Source organism: Enoplosus armatus, chromosome 7 (assembly GCF_043641665.1).
Source record: "Enoplosus armatus isolate fEnoArm2 chromosome 7, fEnoArm2.hap1, whole genome shotgun sequence".
NCBI lineage: Eukaryota > Metazoa > Chordata > Actinopteri > Centrarchiformes > Enoplosidae > Enoplosus > Enoplosus armatus.
The window spans coordinates 19,674,545-19,693,174 of NC_092186.1; the positions used below are offsets into that span (position 1 = coordinate 19,674,545).

An 18,630-nucleotide genomic window follows, 5' to 3' on the forward strand; every position below is an offset into this window, starting at 1 on the left:
TGAAATTATGTAATAACAGCTGACAATTTCTGACTCCAGAAAGCAGCAAACCTTTGGTTTTCATCTCCCTGTTAGCTGTTCGGATAGTCACAGCTATTTTCCTGCATCAATAATCATTCATTAATCATTCTCTAAAACATGGAATGGGTTTGGAGGATGCAAGACTATGTTGTTTTGTTAGCTAATTTTTATGGTATTTTGCCTTTATCTGATAGTTTGACCCAAAGAGAGTGAAAGGAAACATCAGCAGCGAACAGGATGGCATGTGACAGACAGTAGATGCCCAGCTGAACCAGGTACATGTGCTGTTACATGGCACAAACCTTAGATCTCGTTTTAACATCCCTGAGTACTCAAAGCTTGATTGACGAGTACAGTAACTATATACTTGTCTTGCTGGTGTTGAGACTTGAATCACACAGACATCTAATCTAGTTTGCACTGAGAGAGACTGTATCCAGGATCATGATGTGTTTGCAGTTCAACCACTCGTGAGTTTAAATGCATTATTTTGAAATGCACATTTAATGGTATTGGGAAGACTGGACTGCAGTATCCATGTCATTTATGTGCTAATTTCGTTTCATCTCTGAACCTGGTATGTAGTATGTTAGGTGAAGCTACACGCCAACACTCAGCGATTTCATGTTTCCTTGCAGTATTATTACAGAGTCTGTTTGTCTGTTTATGTGTAATGGAATCTCCAATGCTCAGTCTTCAGGTGAAGTATAGACAGTTTAAAGTCAAACAAGCATCAAACAGCTGGAGGCTGAAATGTTCATAGGCCAGGTTGCTGCTGAGTTTGTAACATCAGTTTTGAGTCGATGCAGGAATTAAATATCAGGTTTTCTTGGTTCCAACACTGTAACCATGCCTTGTTTCAGCTAAGTATGCTAAGTTAGTATGCTTTTTAAATCTACATAGCATCACTCACTCTGGGCATGCACAACTCCCCCCTCCACTAAAGACTCAGAAAGTGTTTGTACACTTGTTTTAATACAGTTTCCACAGTTAAAACTGGATTGTCGGGTATTCCTTCTTTTCACTTCACCAAAGATTGCTGTAGAAGCAGCTCACAGTTTTTGCTGTAGGATGCCAGAATGAGCAGTGTGACCAGTTTTAAAAGTTTAAAATTGTAATAAAGCAAGTGCTGCTTGGTGGACTGAAGTGAACTCATTGATTTAATTGATTGTTAATCCAGGCTTGCTGTTGTTTCCAGCAGAAACAGAGATAAAGAGGATGGCACCTGTGGATTGAGAGGGCAAAGTACTATAAAACGTGGTCAAAATCACGGACTTCATAAAGTCTGTGACTTTGACTATTTGATTAAAGCAAATCTGAATCAGAAAAGCATTCATTTTGAGAGTAACTGTTGCATTACTTAACTGTCAAGTGTAGCATACAAACCTGAAATCACAGATGAGCCACTGACTGTTAAAGTTTGAGATAATGAGGCCTGAGTCAAAGTGTCCCACCAAAGTAGTGATGTTCTCATCAGAGAGGGAGTGATGATCACGACAAACCTGGGAGACGATTTTGATCATGCGTATATTTTACTTCTTACTGGTTGTGACTGTTTCTTTTCCGGTAAAATCCAAACTTTGAAACTGTTCTCCTTTCTAATATGTCTTCCTCTCTATATAAACCAGATCTGTAAATACTGTACCTTTGAGTCATATGTGTGGATTGTGTTGTATCGACTCAGGCTTGCAACAAAAAAACAAGTTAAAGAAAAAAGAGGAAAAAAATAGACAGTAAAAAAACCTGAAAACCCCAAAAGAGCCATGTTGTACTGTATCTGCATTCATTTCTAGGCCTGCTTGTGAATGAATGTGTCACTCTGTTACAAAGCAATACACACTACAGTATCTATACAAAAAAGAAATGCCATCAAGCTTGGTAGAGGTTGCCGACTTTAGATCTTCTACTAGCACGCAGAAACACGTAATTTATTTGGTCTCGCGTCACTGCCTCTTCAAATCCTCCTCAGTTTGGGCCATTAAGATGAGAGAATATGCTGTGGATGTTTTTATCTGTACTTTGTGGTAAAACAATAAAAAGTTACTAACAATCAGTTGATCCTTGTTTTTGAAGATTTTGTACCTTTGGGGGTAAGATGATCAAATCCCCAAATAAACTGATATTATAGATGTGCACTAACTTAAAAGGCCTTGTGCTGCATCATAAATGTTGCTTTAACCCAGACAGTAAAGACTAGATCCAGATTTATTCAAAATAATCAAAAGTTTTAGTGTTACGCAAGCTCAGAGTCATGGAAGTTAAGCAGTAAAATTAGAGGCAAATGTTTGGATGCTTCTTGTCCCAACAGCCTCAAGATGTCACTGTTTCACTTTTTGCTGGCAGACAATGTAAAAATATTTTGTGCGGCAAGCAGCAGCTTGTAAAATTTGATCTTTATAATAATTGACTTTGATTAAATGTTTCTATATAACATTACCAATTAGAAAGGTACGTCAGAACAGTTTGGAATTTTTGATTTAGTTGAAAGTTTCCTTCTCCTAAAAGAGACTCTTGTGCATGTAAACTCTTGTGGTTGTTTTGGATTTAGCACAACTGAGGTGTGAGTGAAAATGAACCTCTTTACTGCGTCTTTCGGAAAGTTAATCATTACATTGCCTCCCTTAGAAGTACAAAGAAAACTTTGTCCCAGAACTGTAATCAGATTACGTATCCAGAGGGTAGTGTTGCTTTTAGGGAAAACACACACAGATATGGACACGGTAAGTGTACAAATATTAACATCAAATAGACTAACCAGGTGAATGCACGTGGAAGCTGTGAACCAAAGTGGCTCGTTGGTTACATTAGATTGGATCATTAGATCAGCAAAGAGGGCATTAACTACTACAAGTGGCAGTGGGCTATTAATATCTGGTGTTGCTGTTATTGCTGTTAGTGATGCTAAGCTTTGTCAAAATCCCATTTGTTCCTGCCTCAGAGTGACTGAAGACATGAAGACACGTTGCCTTCAGTCTTATTTTTGTCCTCTGGTGCAACAATCAGATCCTCCTCCAAGTTACGTTTTTACTCAGAGGTCAACATGCCCAAACATTTCTGTTTCTACACGTTAACTGAGCTGCAACATGCTTTTCATCTCTCCGTCACATGGCTTTCGGTGGAGGTGATCGAGACAAAAATGTTGCAACGTTTTCACTTTTGAAATTATAGTTATTGTCTGTGAGAGGGACCTTCATTTCCCCACTACGGTTCTATATTTTATTCTTTTTAGGATGACCAGTAATAAATATTTTTCAAGGCAGGGTGGACCACATCTATTTCATGGGCAAACTATGTGATGTACTGTATCAAAAACAAAAACCATACCAGATTGGTTATGTTAATTATTTTGCAGGTTTGCAGTTCTAATTTTCTTGAACTGTTGTCAGACAAGAGCCTCCTGCTCATCATAGGTGGAGACACCAGTCAGTATCAAAAGGCCACACAGTGTTTACTGAAAAACTGATGCAACTAATATTTTGGTTTAATCCTGATCTTAAGGACCCCTACATAAATCTGCATTGGATTTGACTGTCATTTGACAACATTATGTTGTATGGAACCCTATCTAATTAGATTTAATTCTTCCCTGCTGAGGAATCAATAAAACTACAGTCCTCATCCACCTTCAGACTATAGGCTGACGTCTGTTCAACGACAAGTTAAATCAAACTTATCCTCATTTTGCTGTGGACATCTGGGAGCTCTTCAAGGTCCTTCAGGATGTCAGAAACTGACCCAACATTCACCAAAATGTCCTTTCAGCCATTAGTGCATGAACATCATTTGCCATTTCCCAATTAACCAGCAGAGGGAGAAAGAAACCAGGGCAATGATATGATGCAGATTCCTACACACACCCATCTAAAATCCTGTTATTACACAACACCGACTTCATTAATTCAGTCTCTATCAGAGGAGCAAGCTATAAATGTAAGAGTTCCATAAAAAGAATCACACCTATAATGATATTGTATTGACTTTTAGTTGTAGTCCGTGATATTCTCAGTTTATTTTGTGTTGGCACTGCCATCTACTGTAACCCACAATATAATTTCTTACAGTCAAATTCAATATATTGTAACTTCATTATGTTATTCTTGAGACTAATGCACAAAACTGATTCTTCAGTTAAAGCAGTTTTTGAATACCTTCATGAAACTGAACATAGTCTTAAAATAAATGGTTACACTATGTCTTGAACTGGACAACTTTCTATGGAGGAACATCTGTAGGCCTCATCCATTCACCACCAACGACTGGTTTACTGTTGCACACACTGACTTAGACCTGTTTTTCCAACATGCATGTAAATATGAGAGCTGGGCCAAAATTGAGGAAACAGTGTTTATTGCCGAGCAGCATTTAATTCAGAACACAGCGGCATACAGCCAAATAACTGTGGGCCAGAAGTGACAGCAACAGTCAGTGCAACAAAAAGGTTACCACATTTCACATTAAAACAAGAACACACTGAAAAAGGGAGACAGTAGAGTAAAAAATAGATAAATACATGTGTTTGTAAAGGTTAAAGATAATAAATACTGACTAATGGTGCCCTTTGACACCCAGCTGTGTAGGGCAACATTCGAGTATGTCAACAACATGCAAATTGTTCCCTATAGAAATACATGGTAGATAGTCCATATATGTAGATTATCTCTTATATATCAAATGTGGGTGTATATGCTTTTTTGTTACAGCCAGTTCCTCACACATTAAGGATATCCGTGTCATGAATGTGCATATTTCTGTATAAATATTGTAAATCCGTTTGGTCCAGGTTTGAGACTGAAAATAGACACAACCAGTCTGTAAACATTTTTTACAGTCATTAACGTTGAGCATATAGCCCCAATAAGTGCATCGTTCTCTTATCAGGAAAGCCCATGGCCAAATTCCATTTAAAGAAATTGCAGTTTAATGCTGCCTTGTTCACCAGTAAACATTTATACGAGACAGAACATGATTTCATACATCAAACATATTAAAAGGCAAATGCTCTTCATTTCGGCATAAATCCCAAAAAACAATTGGCGAGTATTCATTTAAAAATCCAATAAGTAATAGTAATGCGTGCTCTCCACTGGGCGGAGGGGACTGTGGAGTAATGTGGATCTGGAAATTGTTTTACGAATAGAAATGCAACCTGTCCAAATTGTCAGACGATTATAGTCACCCATCACCCATTATCTTAAATTTTGTTCTACCAGGTATGTAGCAGGTACATTTCGCTGGTGCAAACAGCCCATCGTTAATGTACAATTTAGCCTACGTGGTCTGGCATTCATTCCACTGGGAACGGCACATATCTGGGCTACGCTACATACAGAAAGACCAACATTAACAAAGTCAATGAAGCTTATATGCTGGTCAGTAGCCCAACTGCAGGTCTGCACCCCCCGACTAGTGCACTTGAACTTCGTGTGGCAGCAGCTGGCAGCCGCTGTTCACATGGGTGATGACTTTCTGTTTCAGCTGGGCCACTTGCTCCCTCAGCAGGCCAGCCGTTGATGCCAGATCGTTGTTTTGGCTTTTCAGCGTTTTCACCTTGTCCTCAAGCCTGGAGATACGCTCCAGTTTGCGCATCCGACACTTGGATGCTGCAATCCGGTTCCTTAGCCTCTTCCTCTCGGCTTTCATGCGGTCCTGTGAGTCTATGTCGATGGGAGACAGCGGCGGGCTCTCCCCGAAGCTCTGAACGTCGGGGACCGTCTGAGGCTCCTCCTTCAGCGGCTGGACCCGAGAAAGCTCCGGCTGCGGCGGGGTTGCCCCCAAATTATGCGACGGAGGAGGCGGGAAAGGGACTGTGTCCGTGGAGTAGTTGACAGTGGTTTCCAATGGCCCGCTGCCGTAACTGTTCAAGTTCGTATACACCGGTAGATCCGGCTGGACGGTGACCGGGGCGATGTTAGCGCCCAGATCCAGGCTGTTGTTCGTCTGCCCGCCTCCGTTCAGTTGATTCTGCTTGTGTAGGTCCTCCAGCGCCTTCACGAAGCCCTCGGCGAACTCCTGCTCGTCCGTTACCGTCTTCGGGTAGAGGAACTGGGGGCTTGTGGGTGTCGTGGTGACCATTCCGTTGGACTGGATGATTAGCCTCTCCAGCTCCGGGGAGGCCAGTTTGAGCAGTCCCAGGTCCGGAGAGTTGAGGATGCTCTCGGCGTCGCGGAGGTGCGGTTTGAGGTCTGCTTCGTCCGCCAGGCTCTTCATCATTATTTCCGCAGTCAAAATGACAAGTCTTACAGCTCGACACTCCCTCAGAACGGAGCCCTGCCCATAACCTCTCACAAATAAACCGGAGTGTAAAATATCTTGTGTTTAATTCATATTTTTAACACTTCACTGAAACCGTTGGCACGTGTCAGCTCTCGAGCAGGATCTGCTTGTACTGAGTGTCCGCGCGCACCGCCTCGAGCTTTTCTAGGCTCGCACGTTCCATTATGTCACATTAGAGCGCGCGCATTGGGCAGAAATTACGTTTTCCAGACTTTAATTTGAATAAAGAGAGGAGGAGACAGGAAAGAAGTCTCACTCTGCGCCTCATTCAGGTGCTACAGGAGGCAGTGCCCATGGATGTAATAATGTATTGTATTAATACGTCAGTGTTATAATCTGTGACAGTGTTTCTTTCATCAATCTCTCTGAAATGGTGATGTTTGTATGTCATGTCCATTGACATTTAAGATAAATGGGTATTTTCTACCACTGGAGTTTGTATTTTTTAATTTACATATGGGCATACATAAATGTTGGGTCATCAATAGCTGTGGCTCCCATGAGTCTTTATGATTTTAAAAACTAAAAACATCATAACACAGAGTCTCGTTATCACTGGTAACATTTTATTTTGGTGAATTAAAGCCTTTTCTCTACATTGTTATTACGGCCATGCCTAGGATTAAAGTCTATTTCAAGAGCACCCATTTGAGTGATATTGACCTTTACCAAGGAATGTGTACAGTGATATTTTTATGATGATGTCCATCAGTCAGTCGATCTGTCATACTTTGGTTTAGAGTAAAGTATCTGGATGACTGCTGGATGGATTACCTTGAAATTTGGTACAGAACGTCGTCAGTATATGTAAAAGACATTCATGGTTCCCAGAGGTTGAACCCTAAACTGCAGATTTTAAGGATAATGCTAACATATTGCATTTATTCTGATTTTGTAGCTGCAACTTCAGGGAGTAAAATATACCAAATACACATTACTTGAGCCTGGCTTGTAATTTAAGGGCGCTGCACACCCACACAGGTGTTTTCACTTATTCCAGCTATATAGATATCTGCTCAGGTTGAAGTGGGGCAGAGATATGTTGGTAATTAGCTGAGGTCATCTAACTTTATAAACTCATTAGTCATTAAGGTGTAAGTTGTTCCTCCCTTTGAGGTCCAACAGAGCAATGGGAGTGAGGGAGATGTTGGTCATTACAGTCATGCCCACATGGGTATATAGGTGCTTTAAAACAATTAGTGTGTTAGGGAATCTATCGTGTTATTTACCAGGAAGTCCATGACTGACCATCCAACATCTTTTCAAAGTCCTTGGGTTTTTCCTTTATTGCATGTGTTGATTTTTCCACATAGGAAGCTTGATTTTCCTATTAACCACTGGCTGAGAGATGTTTTTTATGGGTTTTCCCAAAACATAGCAACTCTATTTCAAGGTTCAAGGTACATTTATTTGTCATTCTACAACACAGGGCTGCACAATGACATGCGAGTTGTAGCCCCCTTCATGGTACACACACAGAATATATATACAAATATTTAAAAATTAGAATTGATTAAAAAATTTAAAAATAAATATATATATATAGGTATTCGTATGTTTGGCATGGGGATGACAGAATATAACATGTTTTTTTCCTCACTCCCAAGTTCAACAAGTAAATAATAATAATATATTTCCAAATATCTACTGTGGAAAACCACTAACATGAAGTTTGTTATGCCTCTCGATGCATTAAAGTCAGACAACACATCGTGATGATGTTAAAGGGAACATGAATTTCAATCATGCTAAATTATAGTTATAGATATAGGCTAGTTATACTTCTCCGTAACAACTGAGCATCTGCTGAGTAAGACAGTGAGATATGGTTGAAAGCTCTAGGACAAAAATGTAAATGGACCTTGTATTAAGATTAATTGTTCAGAACCTTCACTCTACAGAGTTATTCCCTTTCTCAATAGATGATCTTTGGTACCAGTTCTGTTACCATGGAGAGGAGGGAGAAACTACAAACACTGAGGTGGTACATTGAGGTTTGATGTCATGGTGAGTGTTGATTGGTTCATGTCCTCTTTACATTTTCAAACTACTTATTATGATACTACTTAATTTATACTTTTTATATTTAATGTAATAATGATAATTGCTAAATTGCAGGATATGATGGAAATGTCAGCTTGCACAATTCTGGACATGAACAGTTGTGATTTTCATTATACACGAAAAAAAGTTTGTTACTTCTGTTTTATGCCCTCAGTCAAGACACTTGTGGTGTTCATGCACATCAGAATTAGGAGATCTGAAACTGATCTGATTTCAAAACTTCCTCTGGTCAGTTAACAGTTTAACTTTAAAATTGTTTTTCAGTTGGATCTGGTCTCACACCCAGAACAAAAGTCACATGATAATTTCAATTTCCACTCAAGAGTTTCCGTTTGCCAGTTAGTTTCGCTTTTCCATTTTTAAAACTGATGTCAAATTGATATCCATTTCTAATTAGAGTATTTCAATTTCCCTTTTGAACATTTAATGTCACGATTAACTAAAAGAGTTAAAATATTACCGCTGTCTATTTTAATGTGAATTTGTTCTCCATGAATCTTCTGTGCAGGTTTGCTGAGCAATTCTCATAATGGAAGCTCTGTTTTTGCTTGCTTGTACATTTTGTCAGGATTTTCCCTTCTGCCTCATTCAATAGGCTAATTCTATTACACTTAATACTCTTTGTATCTTAAAGCTTTCTGACTAGAGCTCCTATAATATTACCAAACTACATTTGCATAAAATCACTATTGCGTACTGCAACCGCACTTCAAGCCACAGCACATTTATTTTAGAAATACTGTTGTGGTGTTTCATCAGTTATCAATAGATAACATAATAAGCTACTGAACACTGCAGATGAATTGTTCCTTTAATGTTGCAAATTAATGTGTCTGACTGTGTTCGGTTTCCTCCCTTTTCATGTGATGTTGTTTTATCCATAAATACACAGATACAAACAGCAGTCAGTCAATCTGCAATCAATTTATTAAGCTAAAAATATAATAATAAATAAATACCCAAAAGTATTTGCAGCCAAATATAATGGAAAATGCCCCTTGTTTCTTTCATTACCAAACAGTGATCTGGCTTATAAAGGGTTACACAGAGGAGGTTTGTGCGTCACAGGTCCATCACTGCAAAGCCTTGTGTGGGTGGATCACATGATGGACTCTGTGATGTCAGATCTCTAAACTCTGTGGCGGAAATGGAGGTGGGGGGGAGTAAACCAACTGGAGAGATATTTTTGTCTAAAAGCTGAGTATCAGTGTAAACAGAGCGGGGGTGCTGAGCCTGAAGTCAAGAAAAAAAGGGCAGGTGGTAGCTGGAAAAGACACACACACACACACACACACACACCGCATTCTTTCATTGTCCTTTCACTTTAATTCATAACACAACACCATTACAAAAAAAAGGGTTAAACATTTCAGTTTTTCTAGAGGCTGAAGTTTTGCCCCCTCTCATGACAACTGTCGATATATGTTGATGAATTGATGTTATCATGTAAAATCGAGGCACAGAAGTGTATTGAGCCTTACTTTGGTGAAAAGATGACTGTTGAAACATAGAGAAGACGATTTTGTTGCATGGTTTGAGTATCAATAACAGACATTTTGATATGGATTTGTAATCATGAAAATATCGTGTTTGATCAATCAGTGTAAGAATCCATTGTTACTAACATAACACAGCTGCTGTTGTTCATGAAGAATAAACTACATACTTTAACAGTCACTTTTCAAACCTACTGGAAGTGAGAGTTTGATACTCAAAAAATTGATTCCTGCACACTGTCAGCACTTTATTAGATATACAATGTTTTCCATCATGGACATTTGTTAGGTATCAAATTTACAATGTAAACCAACATATTTACTTGACACACGATACACAGGCAGCAATAAATAAAACATTTTCATGCACCTGTCAAGCAGGTGTGTATTAGACAATACTTATGGTGAAAAATGACCAATTTTAAATGTATCATTTATTCAAATCGAAATTTGATTTATATTTTGTGTGTACATTTTCTTCAGCACTTTCAAACTGGCACATTATGCAACCTATTATCAAAACGAAATTGCAAACTGGACTTTTAAATTTGAACAGAAATTATGCAATGCCAGTAGAGAATGAAGCAACCCAGCATTCTAACAAAACGACAATAAAACAATTGAATATTTCATTGGGTAAGTGAAAACACTGACCTGCTTGGGCGCTAGATGAAAAGGGATCGACAAGAGTCATCCTTTGGGGAATCTGAATGTCTGTGCAGAATTTCATGGTAATGCATCCAATAGTTGTCAAGATATTTTACTCTGGACCAAAGTGGTGTGCTGACCAACGGACAACAGACAGCGCCTTCCCTAGGGCCATGCTGCTAGACGCCACGCCACAAAATCTGAAAGGAGATACACACCTACAATATTTCAAGGAGGATTCAGATCTAATTGATTTACACAAGTACTAACATAAATTGAACCACGTACTGCTTGGCTGGAAGGAAATCACTTAAAAACACTTGGTCGCCAATAGGCAATGGGCTAAAAGATGAAAAAATACCTGTATGGTGCTGCATGGTCCTGCAGAACAAACTGCTCCCTCTCCATTCAGTATGACACTAACCCTGATGGGATGAGGATTCCTGACATGATATTGTAAAGTTTTCCAGATAAAAACACTCAGTAAAAAGCCTTTTAGTGTGTCATAATGTAATAGTGTGTCATATGACAGCTAAATAATGTTCTAAATTATGCAAACATGAGTCAAGACGAGCTGATACATTTTCATCAGTGAGTGTTGGTTAATGCTGCAAGTCAAGGCACAGAGTGATGAGCTGTCAGGAATGTTAGGTATCGGTTGGCTCAACTTCCTCTGTGCCAGAGCCCTGAGGAGATCAGGAACATTTTGTACTGTATTGAGCAACAGGTTGATGTGTGGTTTGAACTTTATCTGTGATTAATGGAGGGGAGTAGAGAAGATGAGGGCCCTTTGAAGGTATTAATAGACACGAGCATCCATTTTCTGTTGTGAAACAGAATCTTTAACGGTTGGCTTACTTTCACCTTCGCATATGAATTTCTTGCGAATCCACTGTGAGCTGTAAGCTAATAAAGCCCAACGTGCCCAAGGGAAGTGTTATGTGTTACGCTGGTAACTAGTTTAGCAAGCGTACATGTAATTAAACATTGTATAATCAAAGCAGTTAACTAGTTAATGTCATGTCTCGATCCTGGCCAACAATGTTACAGTGCCTGAATGGCAGGTATGTGACTTTGTGTGGGAGTGTGTGATCAAAAATAAAACAAATGCCAATCAAAACCTAATCTTAGATCTCACCTCCTTTTGCAGCACCTATCTTTCATACACGATCATTCTGACTTAATAATATATTGTTCTATATATATATATATCTGCTGCTATGGGGCTGTGAGCTTGGGCGTCTAGACATTTGGTTGTAATGTTGATGGTCGAAGAACCAAAGCTTAAGCTACTGTTACACTTAATATAAATTATTGTATATAATATATATATATATATATATATATATATATATATATATATATATATATATATATATATATATATATATAGATAGATAGATAGATAGATAGATAGATAGATAAAGCCTTAAAAGCATCAGCATGCTCCAACCAAAGTGAACATCTTCTGCCACATCAACTTCAAAAATTCCAGATTGGGGGGCTGTGACAATTTTCCGAAACTGTCAATCTGACATTCACATCCACTTCACGCAGCAACTGGCCAGGTGTGTGAAATAAAGAGCAGGATTTGATCTTATCACTCAAGCTCTCCATTTCCGTTCTTAACTATTTCTGCACTGGGACACTCTGACCACGACATGGTCCACCTGATTCCTGCATACAGGCAGAAATTCAAACTTTCTAAGCCTGTTGTGAGAACTTCGAAGAAGTGGACCAGTGAAGCTGCAGAGGACCTGAAGGCGTGTTTGGACTGTACTGACTGGGATGTTTTCAGGACTGCTACCAACAGTCTGGATGAGTACACAGAGGCTGTGACTTCATATATCAGCTTCTGTGAGGACTGCTGCGTACCAACTCGGACCAGGGTGAGTTACAACAACGACAAACCCTGGTTCACAGCAAGACTGCGACAGCTGAGGTTGGAAAAGGAAGAGGCGTTTAAGAGTGGCAACAGAGCAGAGTTTAAGGAAGCCAAGTACAAGTTTAGCAAGGCGGTGAGGGAAGCTAAACGACTGTACTCAGAGAGACTACAAGACCAGTTCTCCTCCAACGACTCTGCTTCTGTGTGGAGGGGGCTCAGGCAGATCACCAACTACAAACCAAGAGCCCCCAACTCTGCTAACGACCGACGCCTCGCCAACAGCCTCAACGACTTCTACTGTCGCTTTGAAAGACAATGGGACAGTCCTGACACCATCCCCCACACCATCACCCACCAGCTCCAGCCCAACAGCCCCAAACCCCTCATCACACCTGGGGCTGAACTCTCACACCTCCTACCACCACAGCTGCCCCCCACAGTGCCCCCCACTCCTCCAGCATCGACACCTCAGTCTGTCCTTGAAAGAGATGTGAACAGACTCTTCAAGAGACAAAACCCGCGAAAAGCTGCTGGACCAGACTCCATCTCCCCATCCTGCCTGAAGCACTGCGCCGATCAGCTGTCTCCGGTGTTCACGGACATCTTCAACACCTCACTGGAGACATGCCACGTGCCAGCCTGCTTCAAGGCCTCCACCATCATCCCCGTCCCCAAAAAACCAGGGCCCACAGGATTAAATGACTACAGACCCGTCGCCCTGACCTCTGTGGTCATGAAATCATTTGAACGCCTGGTCCTGTCCCACCTCAAATCCATCACAGACCCTCTGCTGGACCCCCTGCAGTTCGCCTACAGAGCCAACAGGTCTGTAGACGACGCTGTCAACCTGGCTCTACACTTCATCCTCCAGCACCTGGACTCCGCAGGATCCTATGCCAGGATCCTGTTTGTGGACTTCAGCTCTGCCTTCAACACGATCGTCCCGGCTCTTCTTCAGGACAAGCTCTCCCAGCTCAACGTGCCTGACCCCACCTGCAGGTGGATCACAGATTTCCTGCCTGACAGGAAGCAGCACGTGAAGCTGGGGAAACACGTCTCAGACTCGCGGACGATCAGCACCGGCTCTCCTCAAGGCTGCGTTCTTTCTCCCCTACTCTTCTCCCTCTACACCAACAGCTGCACCTCCAGTCACCAGTCCGTCAAGCTCCTGAAGTTCGCGGACGACACCACCCTCATCGGACTCATCTCTGGTGAGGATGAGTCTGCCTACAGGTGGGAGATTGACCACCTGGTGACCTGGTGCAACAACAACAACCTGGAGCTTAACGCTTCAAAGACAGTGGAGATGGTTGTTGACTTTAGGAAGAGCGCAGCCCCACCCGCCCCCATCACCCTGTGTGACTCTCCAGTGGACACTGTGGAGTCCTTCCGTTTCCTGGGCTCCATCATCAGCCAGGACCTCCGGTGGGAGCTGAACATCAGCTCCGTCATCAAGAAAGCCCAACAGAGGATGTACTTCCTGAGGCAGCTGAGGAAGTTTAACCTGCCACAAAAAATGCTGGTTCACTTCTACACTGCCATCATAGAGTCCATCCTCACCTCCTCCATCACCGTCTGGTACGCTGCTGCCTCCACCAAGGACAGACGCAGACTGCAGCGTATCATCCGCTCTGCAGAGAGGGTGATCGGCTGCAACCTCCCATCTCTTCAGGACCTGTACTCCTCCAGGACCCTGAGGAGAGCAGGGAAGATCGCTGCCGACCCCTCCCACCCCGGACACCATCTGTTCGACCCCCTCCCCTCTGGCAGGAGGCTGCGGTCCATCAGGACCAAAACCTCCCGCCACAAAAACAGTTTCTTCCCCTCTGCAGTCAACCTGACAAACTTACATTGACCCCCCGAACACAAACACTACTTATACGTTATATTAACGTACATCACCCCTGTCCCCCCTGCGTTACATTAACGCACCCACCCCCTACTGGACACTTTACCTGGACACTTTACTTTATTCTGGTCACTGCACTGTTGTTATTTATCTTATCTTATTTTTATTTTTATTCTTATTCTTATTTTAGCTTTTATATTCTACTTATTTGTTATCAAAACAATAGCACCTTCAGACCACAGCAAATTCCTTGTAATGTATGTTACTTGGCAATAAACAGTTTCTGATTCTGATTCTGATTCTGATTTCTGTTTTATATAATATTTTTTTTGTATTCCGAATATCAATATCACGTCTTATCTCTCTCTATGACGGTCGTCTTTTCACCCCACCTATGAGTGTGGCTGTTCACAACAGCTATAAACACTTTTAGTCCACATAAATATGTGAATAGCTACATTTTGGTTAAACATATTGTTAAGATTCAGTTAATCTGAGGGATACTTTGAGTCTAAGAGTTTTTTTAAAAATATTGTACACTTAGTAGTAAATAAAGTAAATAACAATCCTGACAACTATAGATAGACATGTATTTGTGTCACATGTGTTACATGTACACTAACCTGCTCCACTGGGCCTGATGACGTAGTTTCAAAGTGTAGGTGAAGTTCCACACTCACGGAGGATGTAGGAACCCCATGCACTAAGTGACAGTGTGTGTGTGTGAGCGTGTGTGTGTGTGTACTGGTGGTTTGTACAAAACACACCTGTGCCCACACACAAGCACACACCGACAATTTCACACACTTAACCACAAAACCTCACCAGGCGAACACCTTCTCATGGTTAAATGTAACCTTTTGTGGAAAGACAGACAAAAGCATCCAATATTTGATTCATATTTTTCTCAGAGCAATTTACTGGTAGAGTAATGTTTTTCTGGTTTGGGGTAACATTACACCCTAATGTTAAACCCATATTTACATATTTACAGTCTATATGATACGTTTACACTAAGGTCTCACTAACAGATTTCAATATAACCAACTGTATTATTTAGTTATTATTAAATTATTTGTATTAGTTTTTTTAATCCGTTTCATTGCTTATTTAACATTCTGTCTTTTTCCTGACTGAAGTTTGTTACTGGGAGTGTTGTCAGTGCTATGCTGGCCTGCTTGTCTTGCTTTATAACAATATACAATTATTATAATTCTATAATATTTATCTATTTATTCTTATTATTTTGCTGCTACAACAACATCCATAATATATCTATATTATCTGCATCATTTTCCCAGTAGAAAATAAGAGTGATAGTAGTGACAGAAGTGTTAAGCAATGTGCCTCTTTAATGTCAAACGGTGGTTTCCATCCATTTTCCAATCAGACTATGAAACAGAAAAATGTAAATGACCGTTTGTGGAAAAATGTTCTTACTGTCTCATGCAATTTTTATTTTACCCTTGAGGCTCAGTGTTTGGGTTTACACTAAATGTTACCACAAAGACATACATAATTTTAGAAGATTTCATAGTCACAGGTTCAGCCTTTTATACGTCTGGCATGTGTAGGAAGATAATGAAACCTCTGCAGTGAACAGGTTGATCTGCCACATCCGGACAGAAACTCTGCAGCTGCTGAGCAGTACAGTGGCTCAGTGGTTGACACTGCCACCTCACAGCAAGAAAAGTGGGTTTGAATATCAGCCCTGATCCTTTCTGTGTTTTCCTGTTTTCCCCATATCTGTGTGGGTGCACAGGTTTCCTCCCACAATCCAAACACATGCAAGTCATGTCATTTGAATAGTCTAAATTTCACACTATAATATACTGTACCACATGAAGCACTAATTCACTCAGTTTATCATTTCAAACCCTATACATTTCCTATATTCATACATTCCTATAGGTACTTAAATAATTTGGTGGGGTTTAGTGACTTTACAATAAGCCAACATACTTTTCTATATTATCTACAGTCAATGTAATGTTTTTAAATACTTCCACCACCCTACCGCACCTAAATGATACCCACCAACAGGGTTAACTACATTACAGTTGTTAGCTAGACCTTAGAGTAGCTAGCTTAGCTAGCTAACTTTAGCTACTGGCTCTAGGCTGTATCTTAAACGCTTAACAGTGGTGGGAAGTAACTAAGTTAAGTACATTTACCCAAGTACTGTACTTAAGTACAGTTTTAGGTACTTTACTTTACTTGAGTATTTCCATTTTCTGCTACTTTATACTCCAGTACAATTCAGAGGCAAATGTACTGTAGGTAGGTACAAAACCCCCACAACAGCCAAGTGGCAACACATAAACACTAAGGGTCCAACTGTACACAAAATTCACGGTTTGGTATATACCTCGGTTTTGAGGTCACGGTTCAGTACGTTTTCAGTACAGCAGGGAAAACAATCAAATGTATTTTTTTGTCATTTATTAATAAATAACACAAATGTCAGTAATGTTTCATTGTAAGACTTGGGTGACTGTGACCTCTGACCTCCCTGTGGAGGGTGATTATGTGTGTGGAATCACCCTTAGGTGATAAATGCAGCATCACAGATAAAACAGTGTAAATACTAAAACAAGATTTTTCAAAACCTTCACAAGTGCTGTCATCTCAATTCAAGGGATAAAAATATGCCTTAGGAGGAACAGCATTTCTGTGAGATGAATGGAGAGAGAGCTGCAGAGCGTGGGGAAAGATGGCAGGCTGGGATTAGACGTGGTTCCATAAATATGTTGGGCAGCTTGGTATACTTTGTGCACAGTGGTAAAAATAGGCCGCCTTCCCGAGGGAAGTGATGACGTCTGCAGCCTGTCTGCATCATCAGCCACAAGTCGGCTCCATCCTCGTACTGGAAGAGGCGGAGAGACAAAGTGTGGGGGGAGCATCAGTGATCACCATGGCAACACATGCAGAGTGACGCAGGTAAAAGCAATTGAAAGGACGAGAGGTAGAGATTGGCTGGCGACTGCAGTGGTGTGTGTGTGTGTGTGTGTAAGAAATGTGTGGGTGGTAAAGAAGAGGTAGGAGGACTCAATAGCCCAGCATTGAGATTAGCCCCCACACCCCCAACACACATACACACACACACACACACACACACACACACACACACGATCCAAGCCTGTTAGCACGGTCAACAATTCAGCCTAGCAATGAGATGATATGATTTAGCACGCTCCTTGAGCACTGACTTCAGAGGCAGTGGAAAATAGAGTTATTTTCCTCCCTCACAAATGTCATCTTGGATATTATGCATGCATGCATTTTGGGAGGAAAATATTCTCCACACACCCTCCACATGAACTCAACATATCCTGCTGTTTCGTTTCATTGTCATTAAAATAGACCTTTTGGCAATTCAACTGCTTTGGCAAAGCTTTAGTGCTGAATTTAATTAAATTTCAAAGGTTATTCTGCCCTCTAGTCTTCTTTGCTACTGCACTTGTCCTGTTCTATCTCTCCCAGTCACCTTTTACAACCCTTCCTGTTTTGTTTTATAGAATGATGAATGTTACATTTTTTCCTGCCAGGTTAACCGTACATATCCAGAATAGGGTTTTAAAGCTATGATACTCATTCAAACTACAGACAGGGTGAAGTTGTTTCATCTTGCCATTGTTGGCATACAGTGAAAATGTCATCCTGCAATCTGGTATTGTAAATACATCTCAGATTGGTACAACATTTCCGGTCAACATTTACTCCTTGTCTACAGTGTCTTTTGTAGCAAAAGCAGCATGTCAGCAGCACAGCTGCAGTACACCATTAATATCAACACTGGTTCTGCTCAGCAACAGCACTGCAGTTGGGCATTCATAGTGCGAACACAATGAATGTAGTTACATGCACAAATCTGAGGAAAAGTAAGACAACAACTTACTCAAAAAAGTCTGCAGTCAGCAGCAATGTGTATTGCAGCACCTGCATGTGGGTATGTGTGTGTCCTTGTGTGTCCTGGTAGAGCATGAGATAAGGGGACCCGCTCATCAAAACATAGAGTTGGAACCTAAATGCAGACAACGGAGGCAGAGTAGGATAAGAAAAAACATTCTTTACTAGGTCAAGTGATAAGTAAAAGGTCAACAACAGATCAGTCCAAACAAGTCACAGTACCAAGAGGGCTAAGGGGCAGGCAAGCAGACAGTGGAGCTGAGACAGGCAGACAAGACAGAGTAATGGTTGGCATACTACGACTGGTAAACAACAGAGACAAACTGGCAAGGGAAAGGTATTGACTGAGGGCTAATACTGGTCTGCACTAGGGGGAATGGGGAGCAGCTGTGAAGGGAGGTGGATGTTTAGGTGAGGACTGAGGCAGGAAAGCTCTCTAGCGACAGCTGCTGGACAGGTTGGGAATGGCATGGTCTGAAAAGATA

General features: G+C 41.0%; 1 protein-coding gene across 1 annotated transcript; it reads right to left on the bottom strand.

The window, feature by feature from the left end:
* Positions 1 to 4,351: 4,351 nt before the first annotated feature.
* On the bottom strand, positions 4,352 to 6,406 carry jund (JunD proto-oncogene, AP-1 transcription factor subunit). The gene has a single exon (XM_070909051.1). The coding sequence runs from the start codon at positions 6,229 to 6,231 to the stop codon at positions 5,425 to 5,427; it is 807 nt and encodes a 268-aa protein (XP_070765152.1). The 5' UTR covers positions 6,232 to 6,406; the 3' UTR covers positions 4,352 to 5,424.
* Positions 6,407 to 18,630: the final 12,224 nt, after the last annotated feature.

Coding starts and splice junctions, on each gene's coding strand:
- jund (XM_070909051.1), bottom strand. CDS start 6,231: ATGATGAAGAGCCTGGCGGACGAAGCAGACCTCAAACCGCACCTCCGC.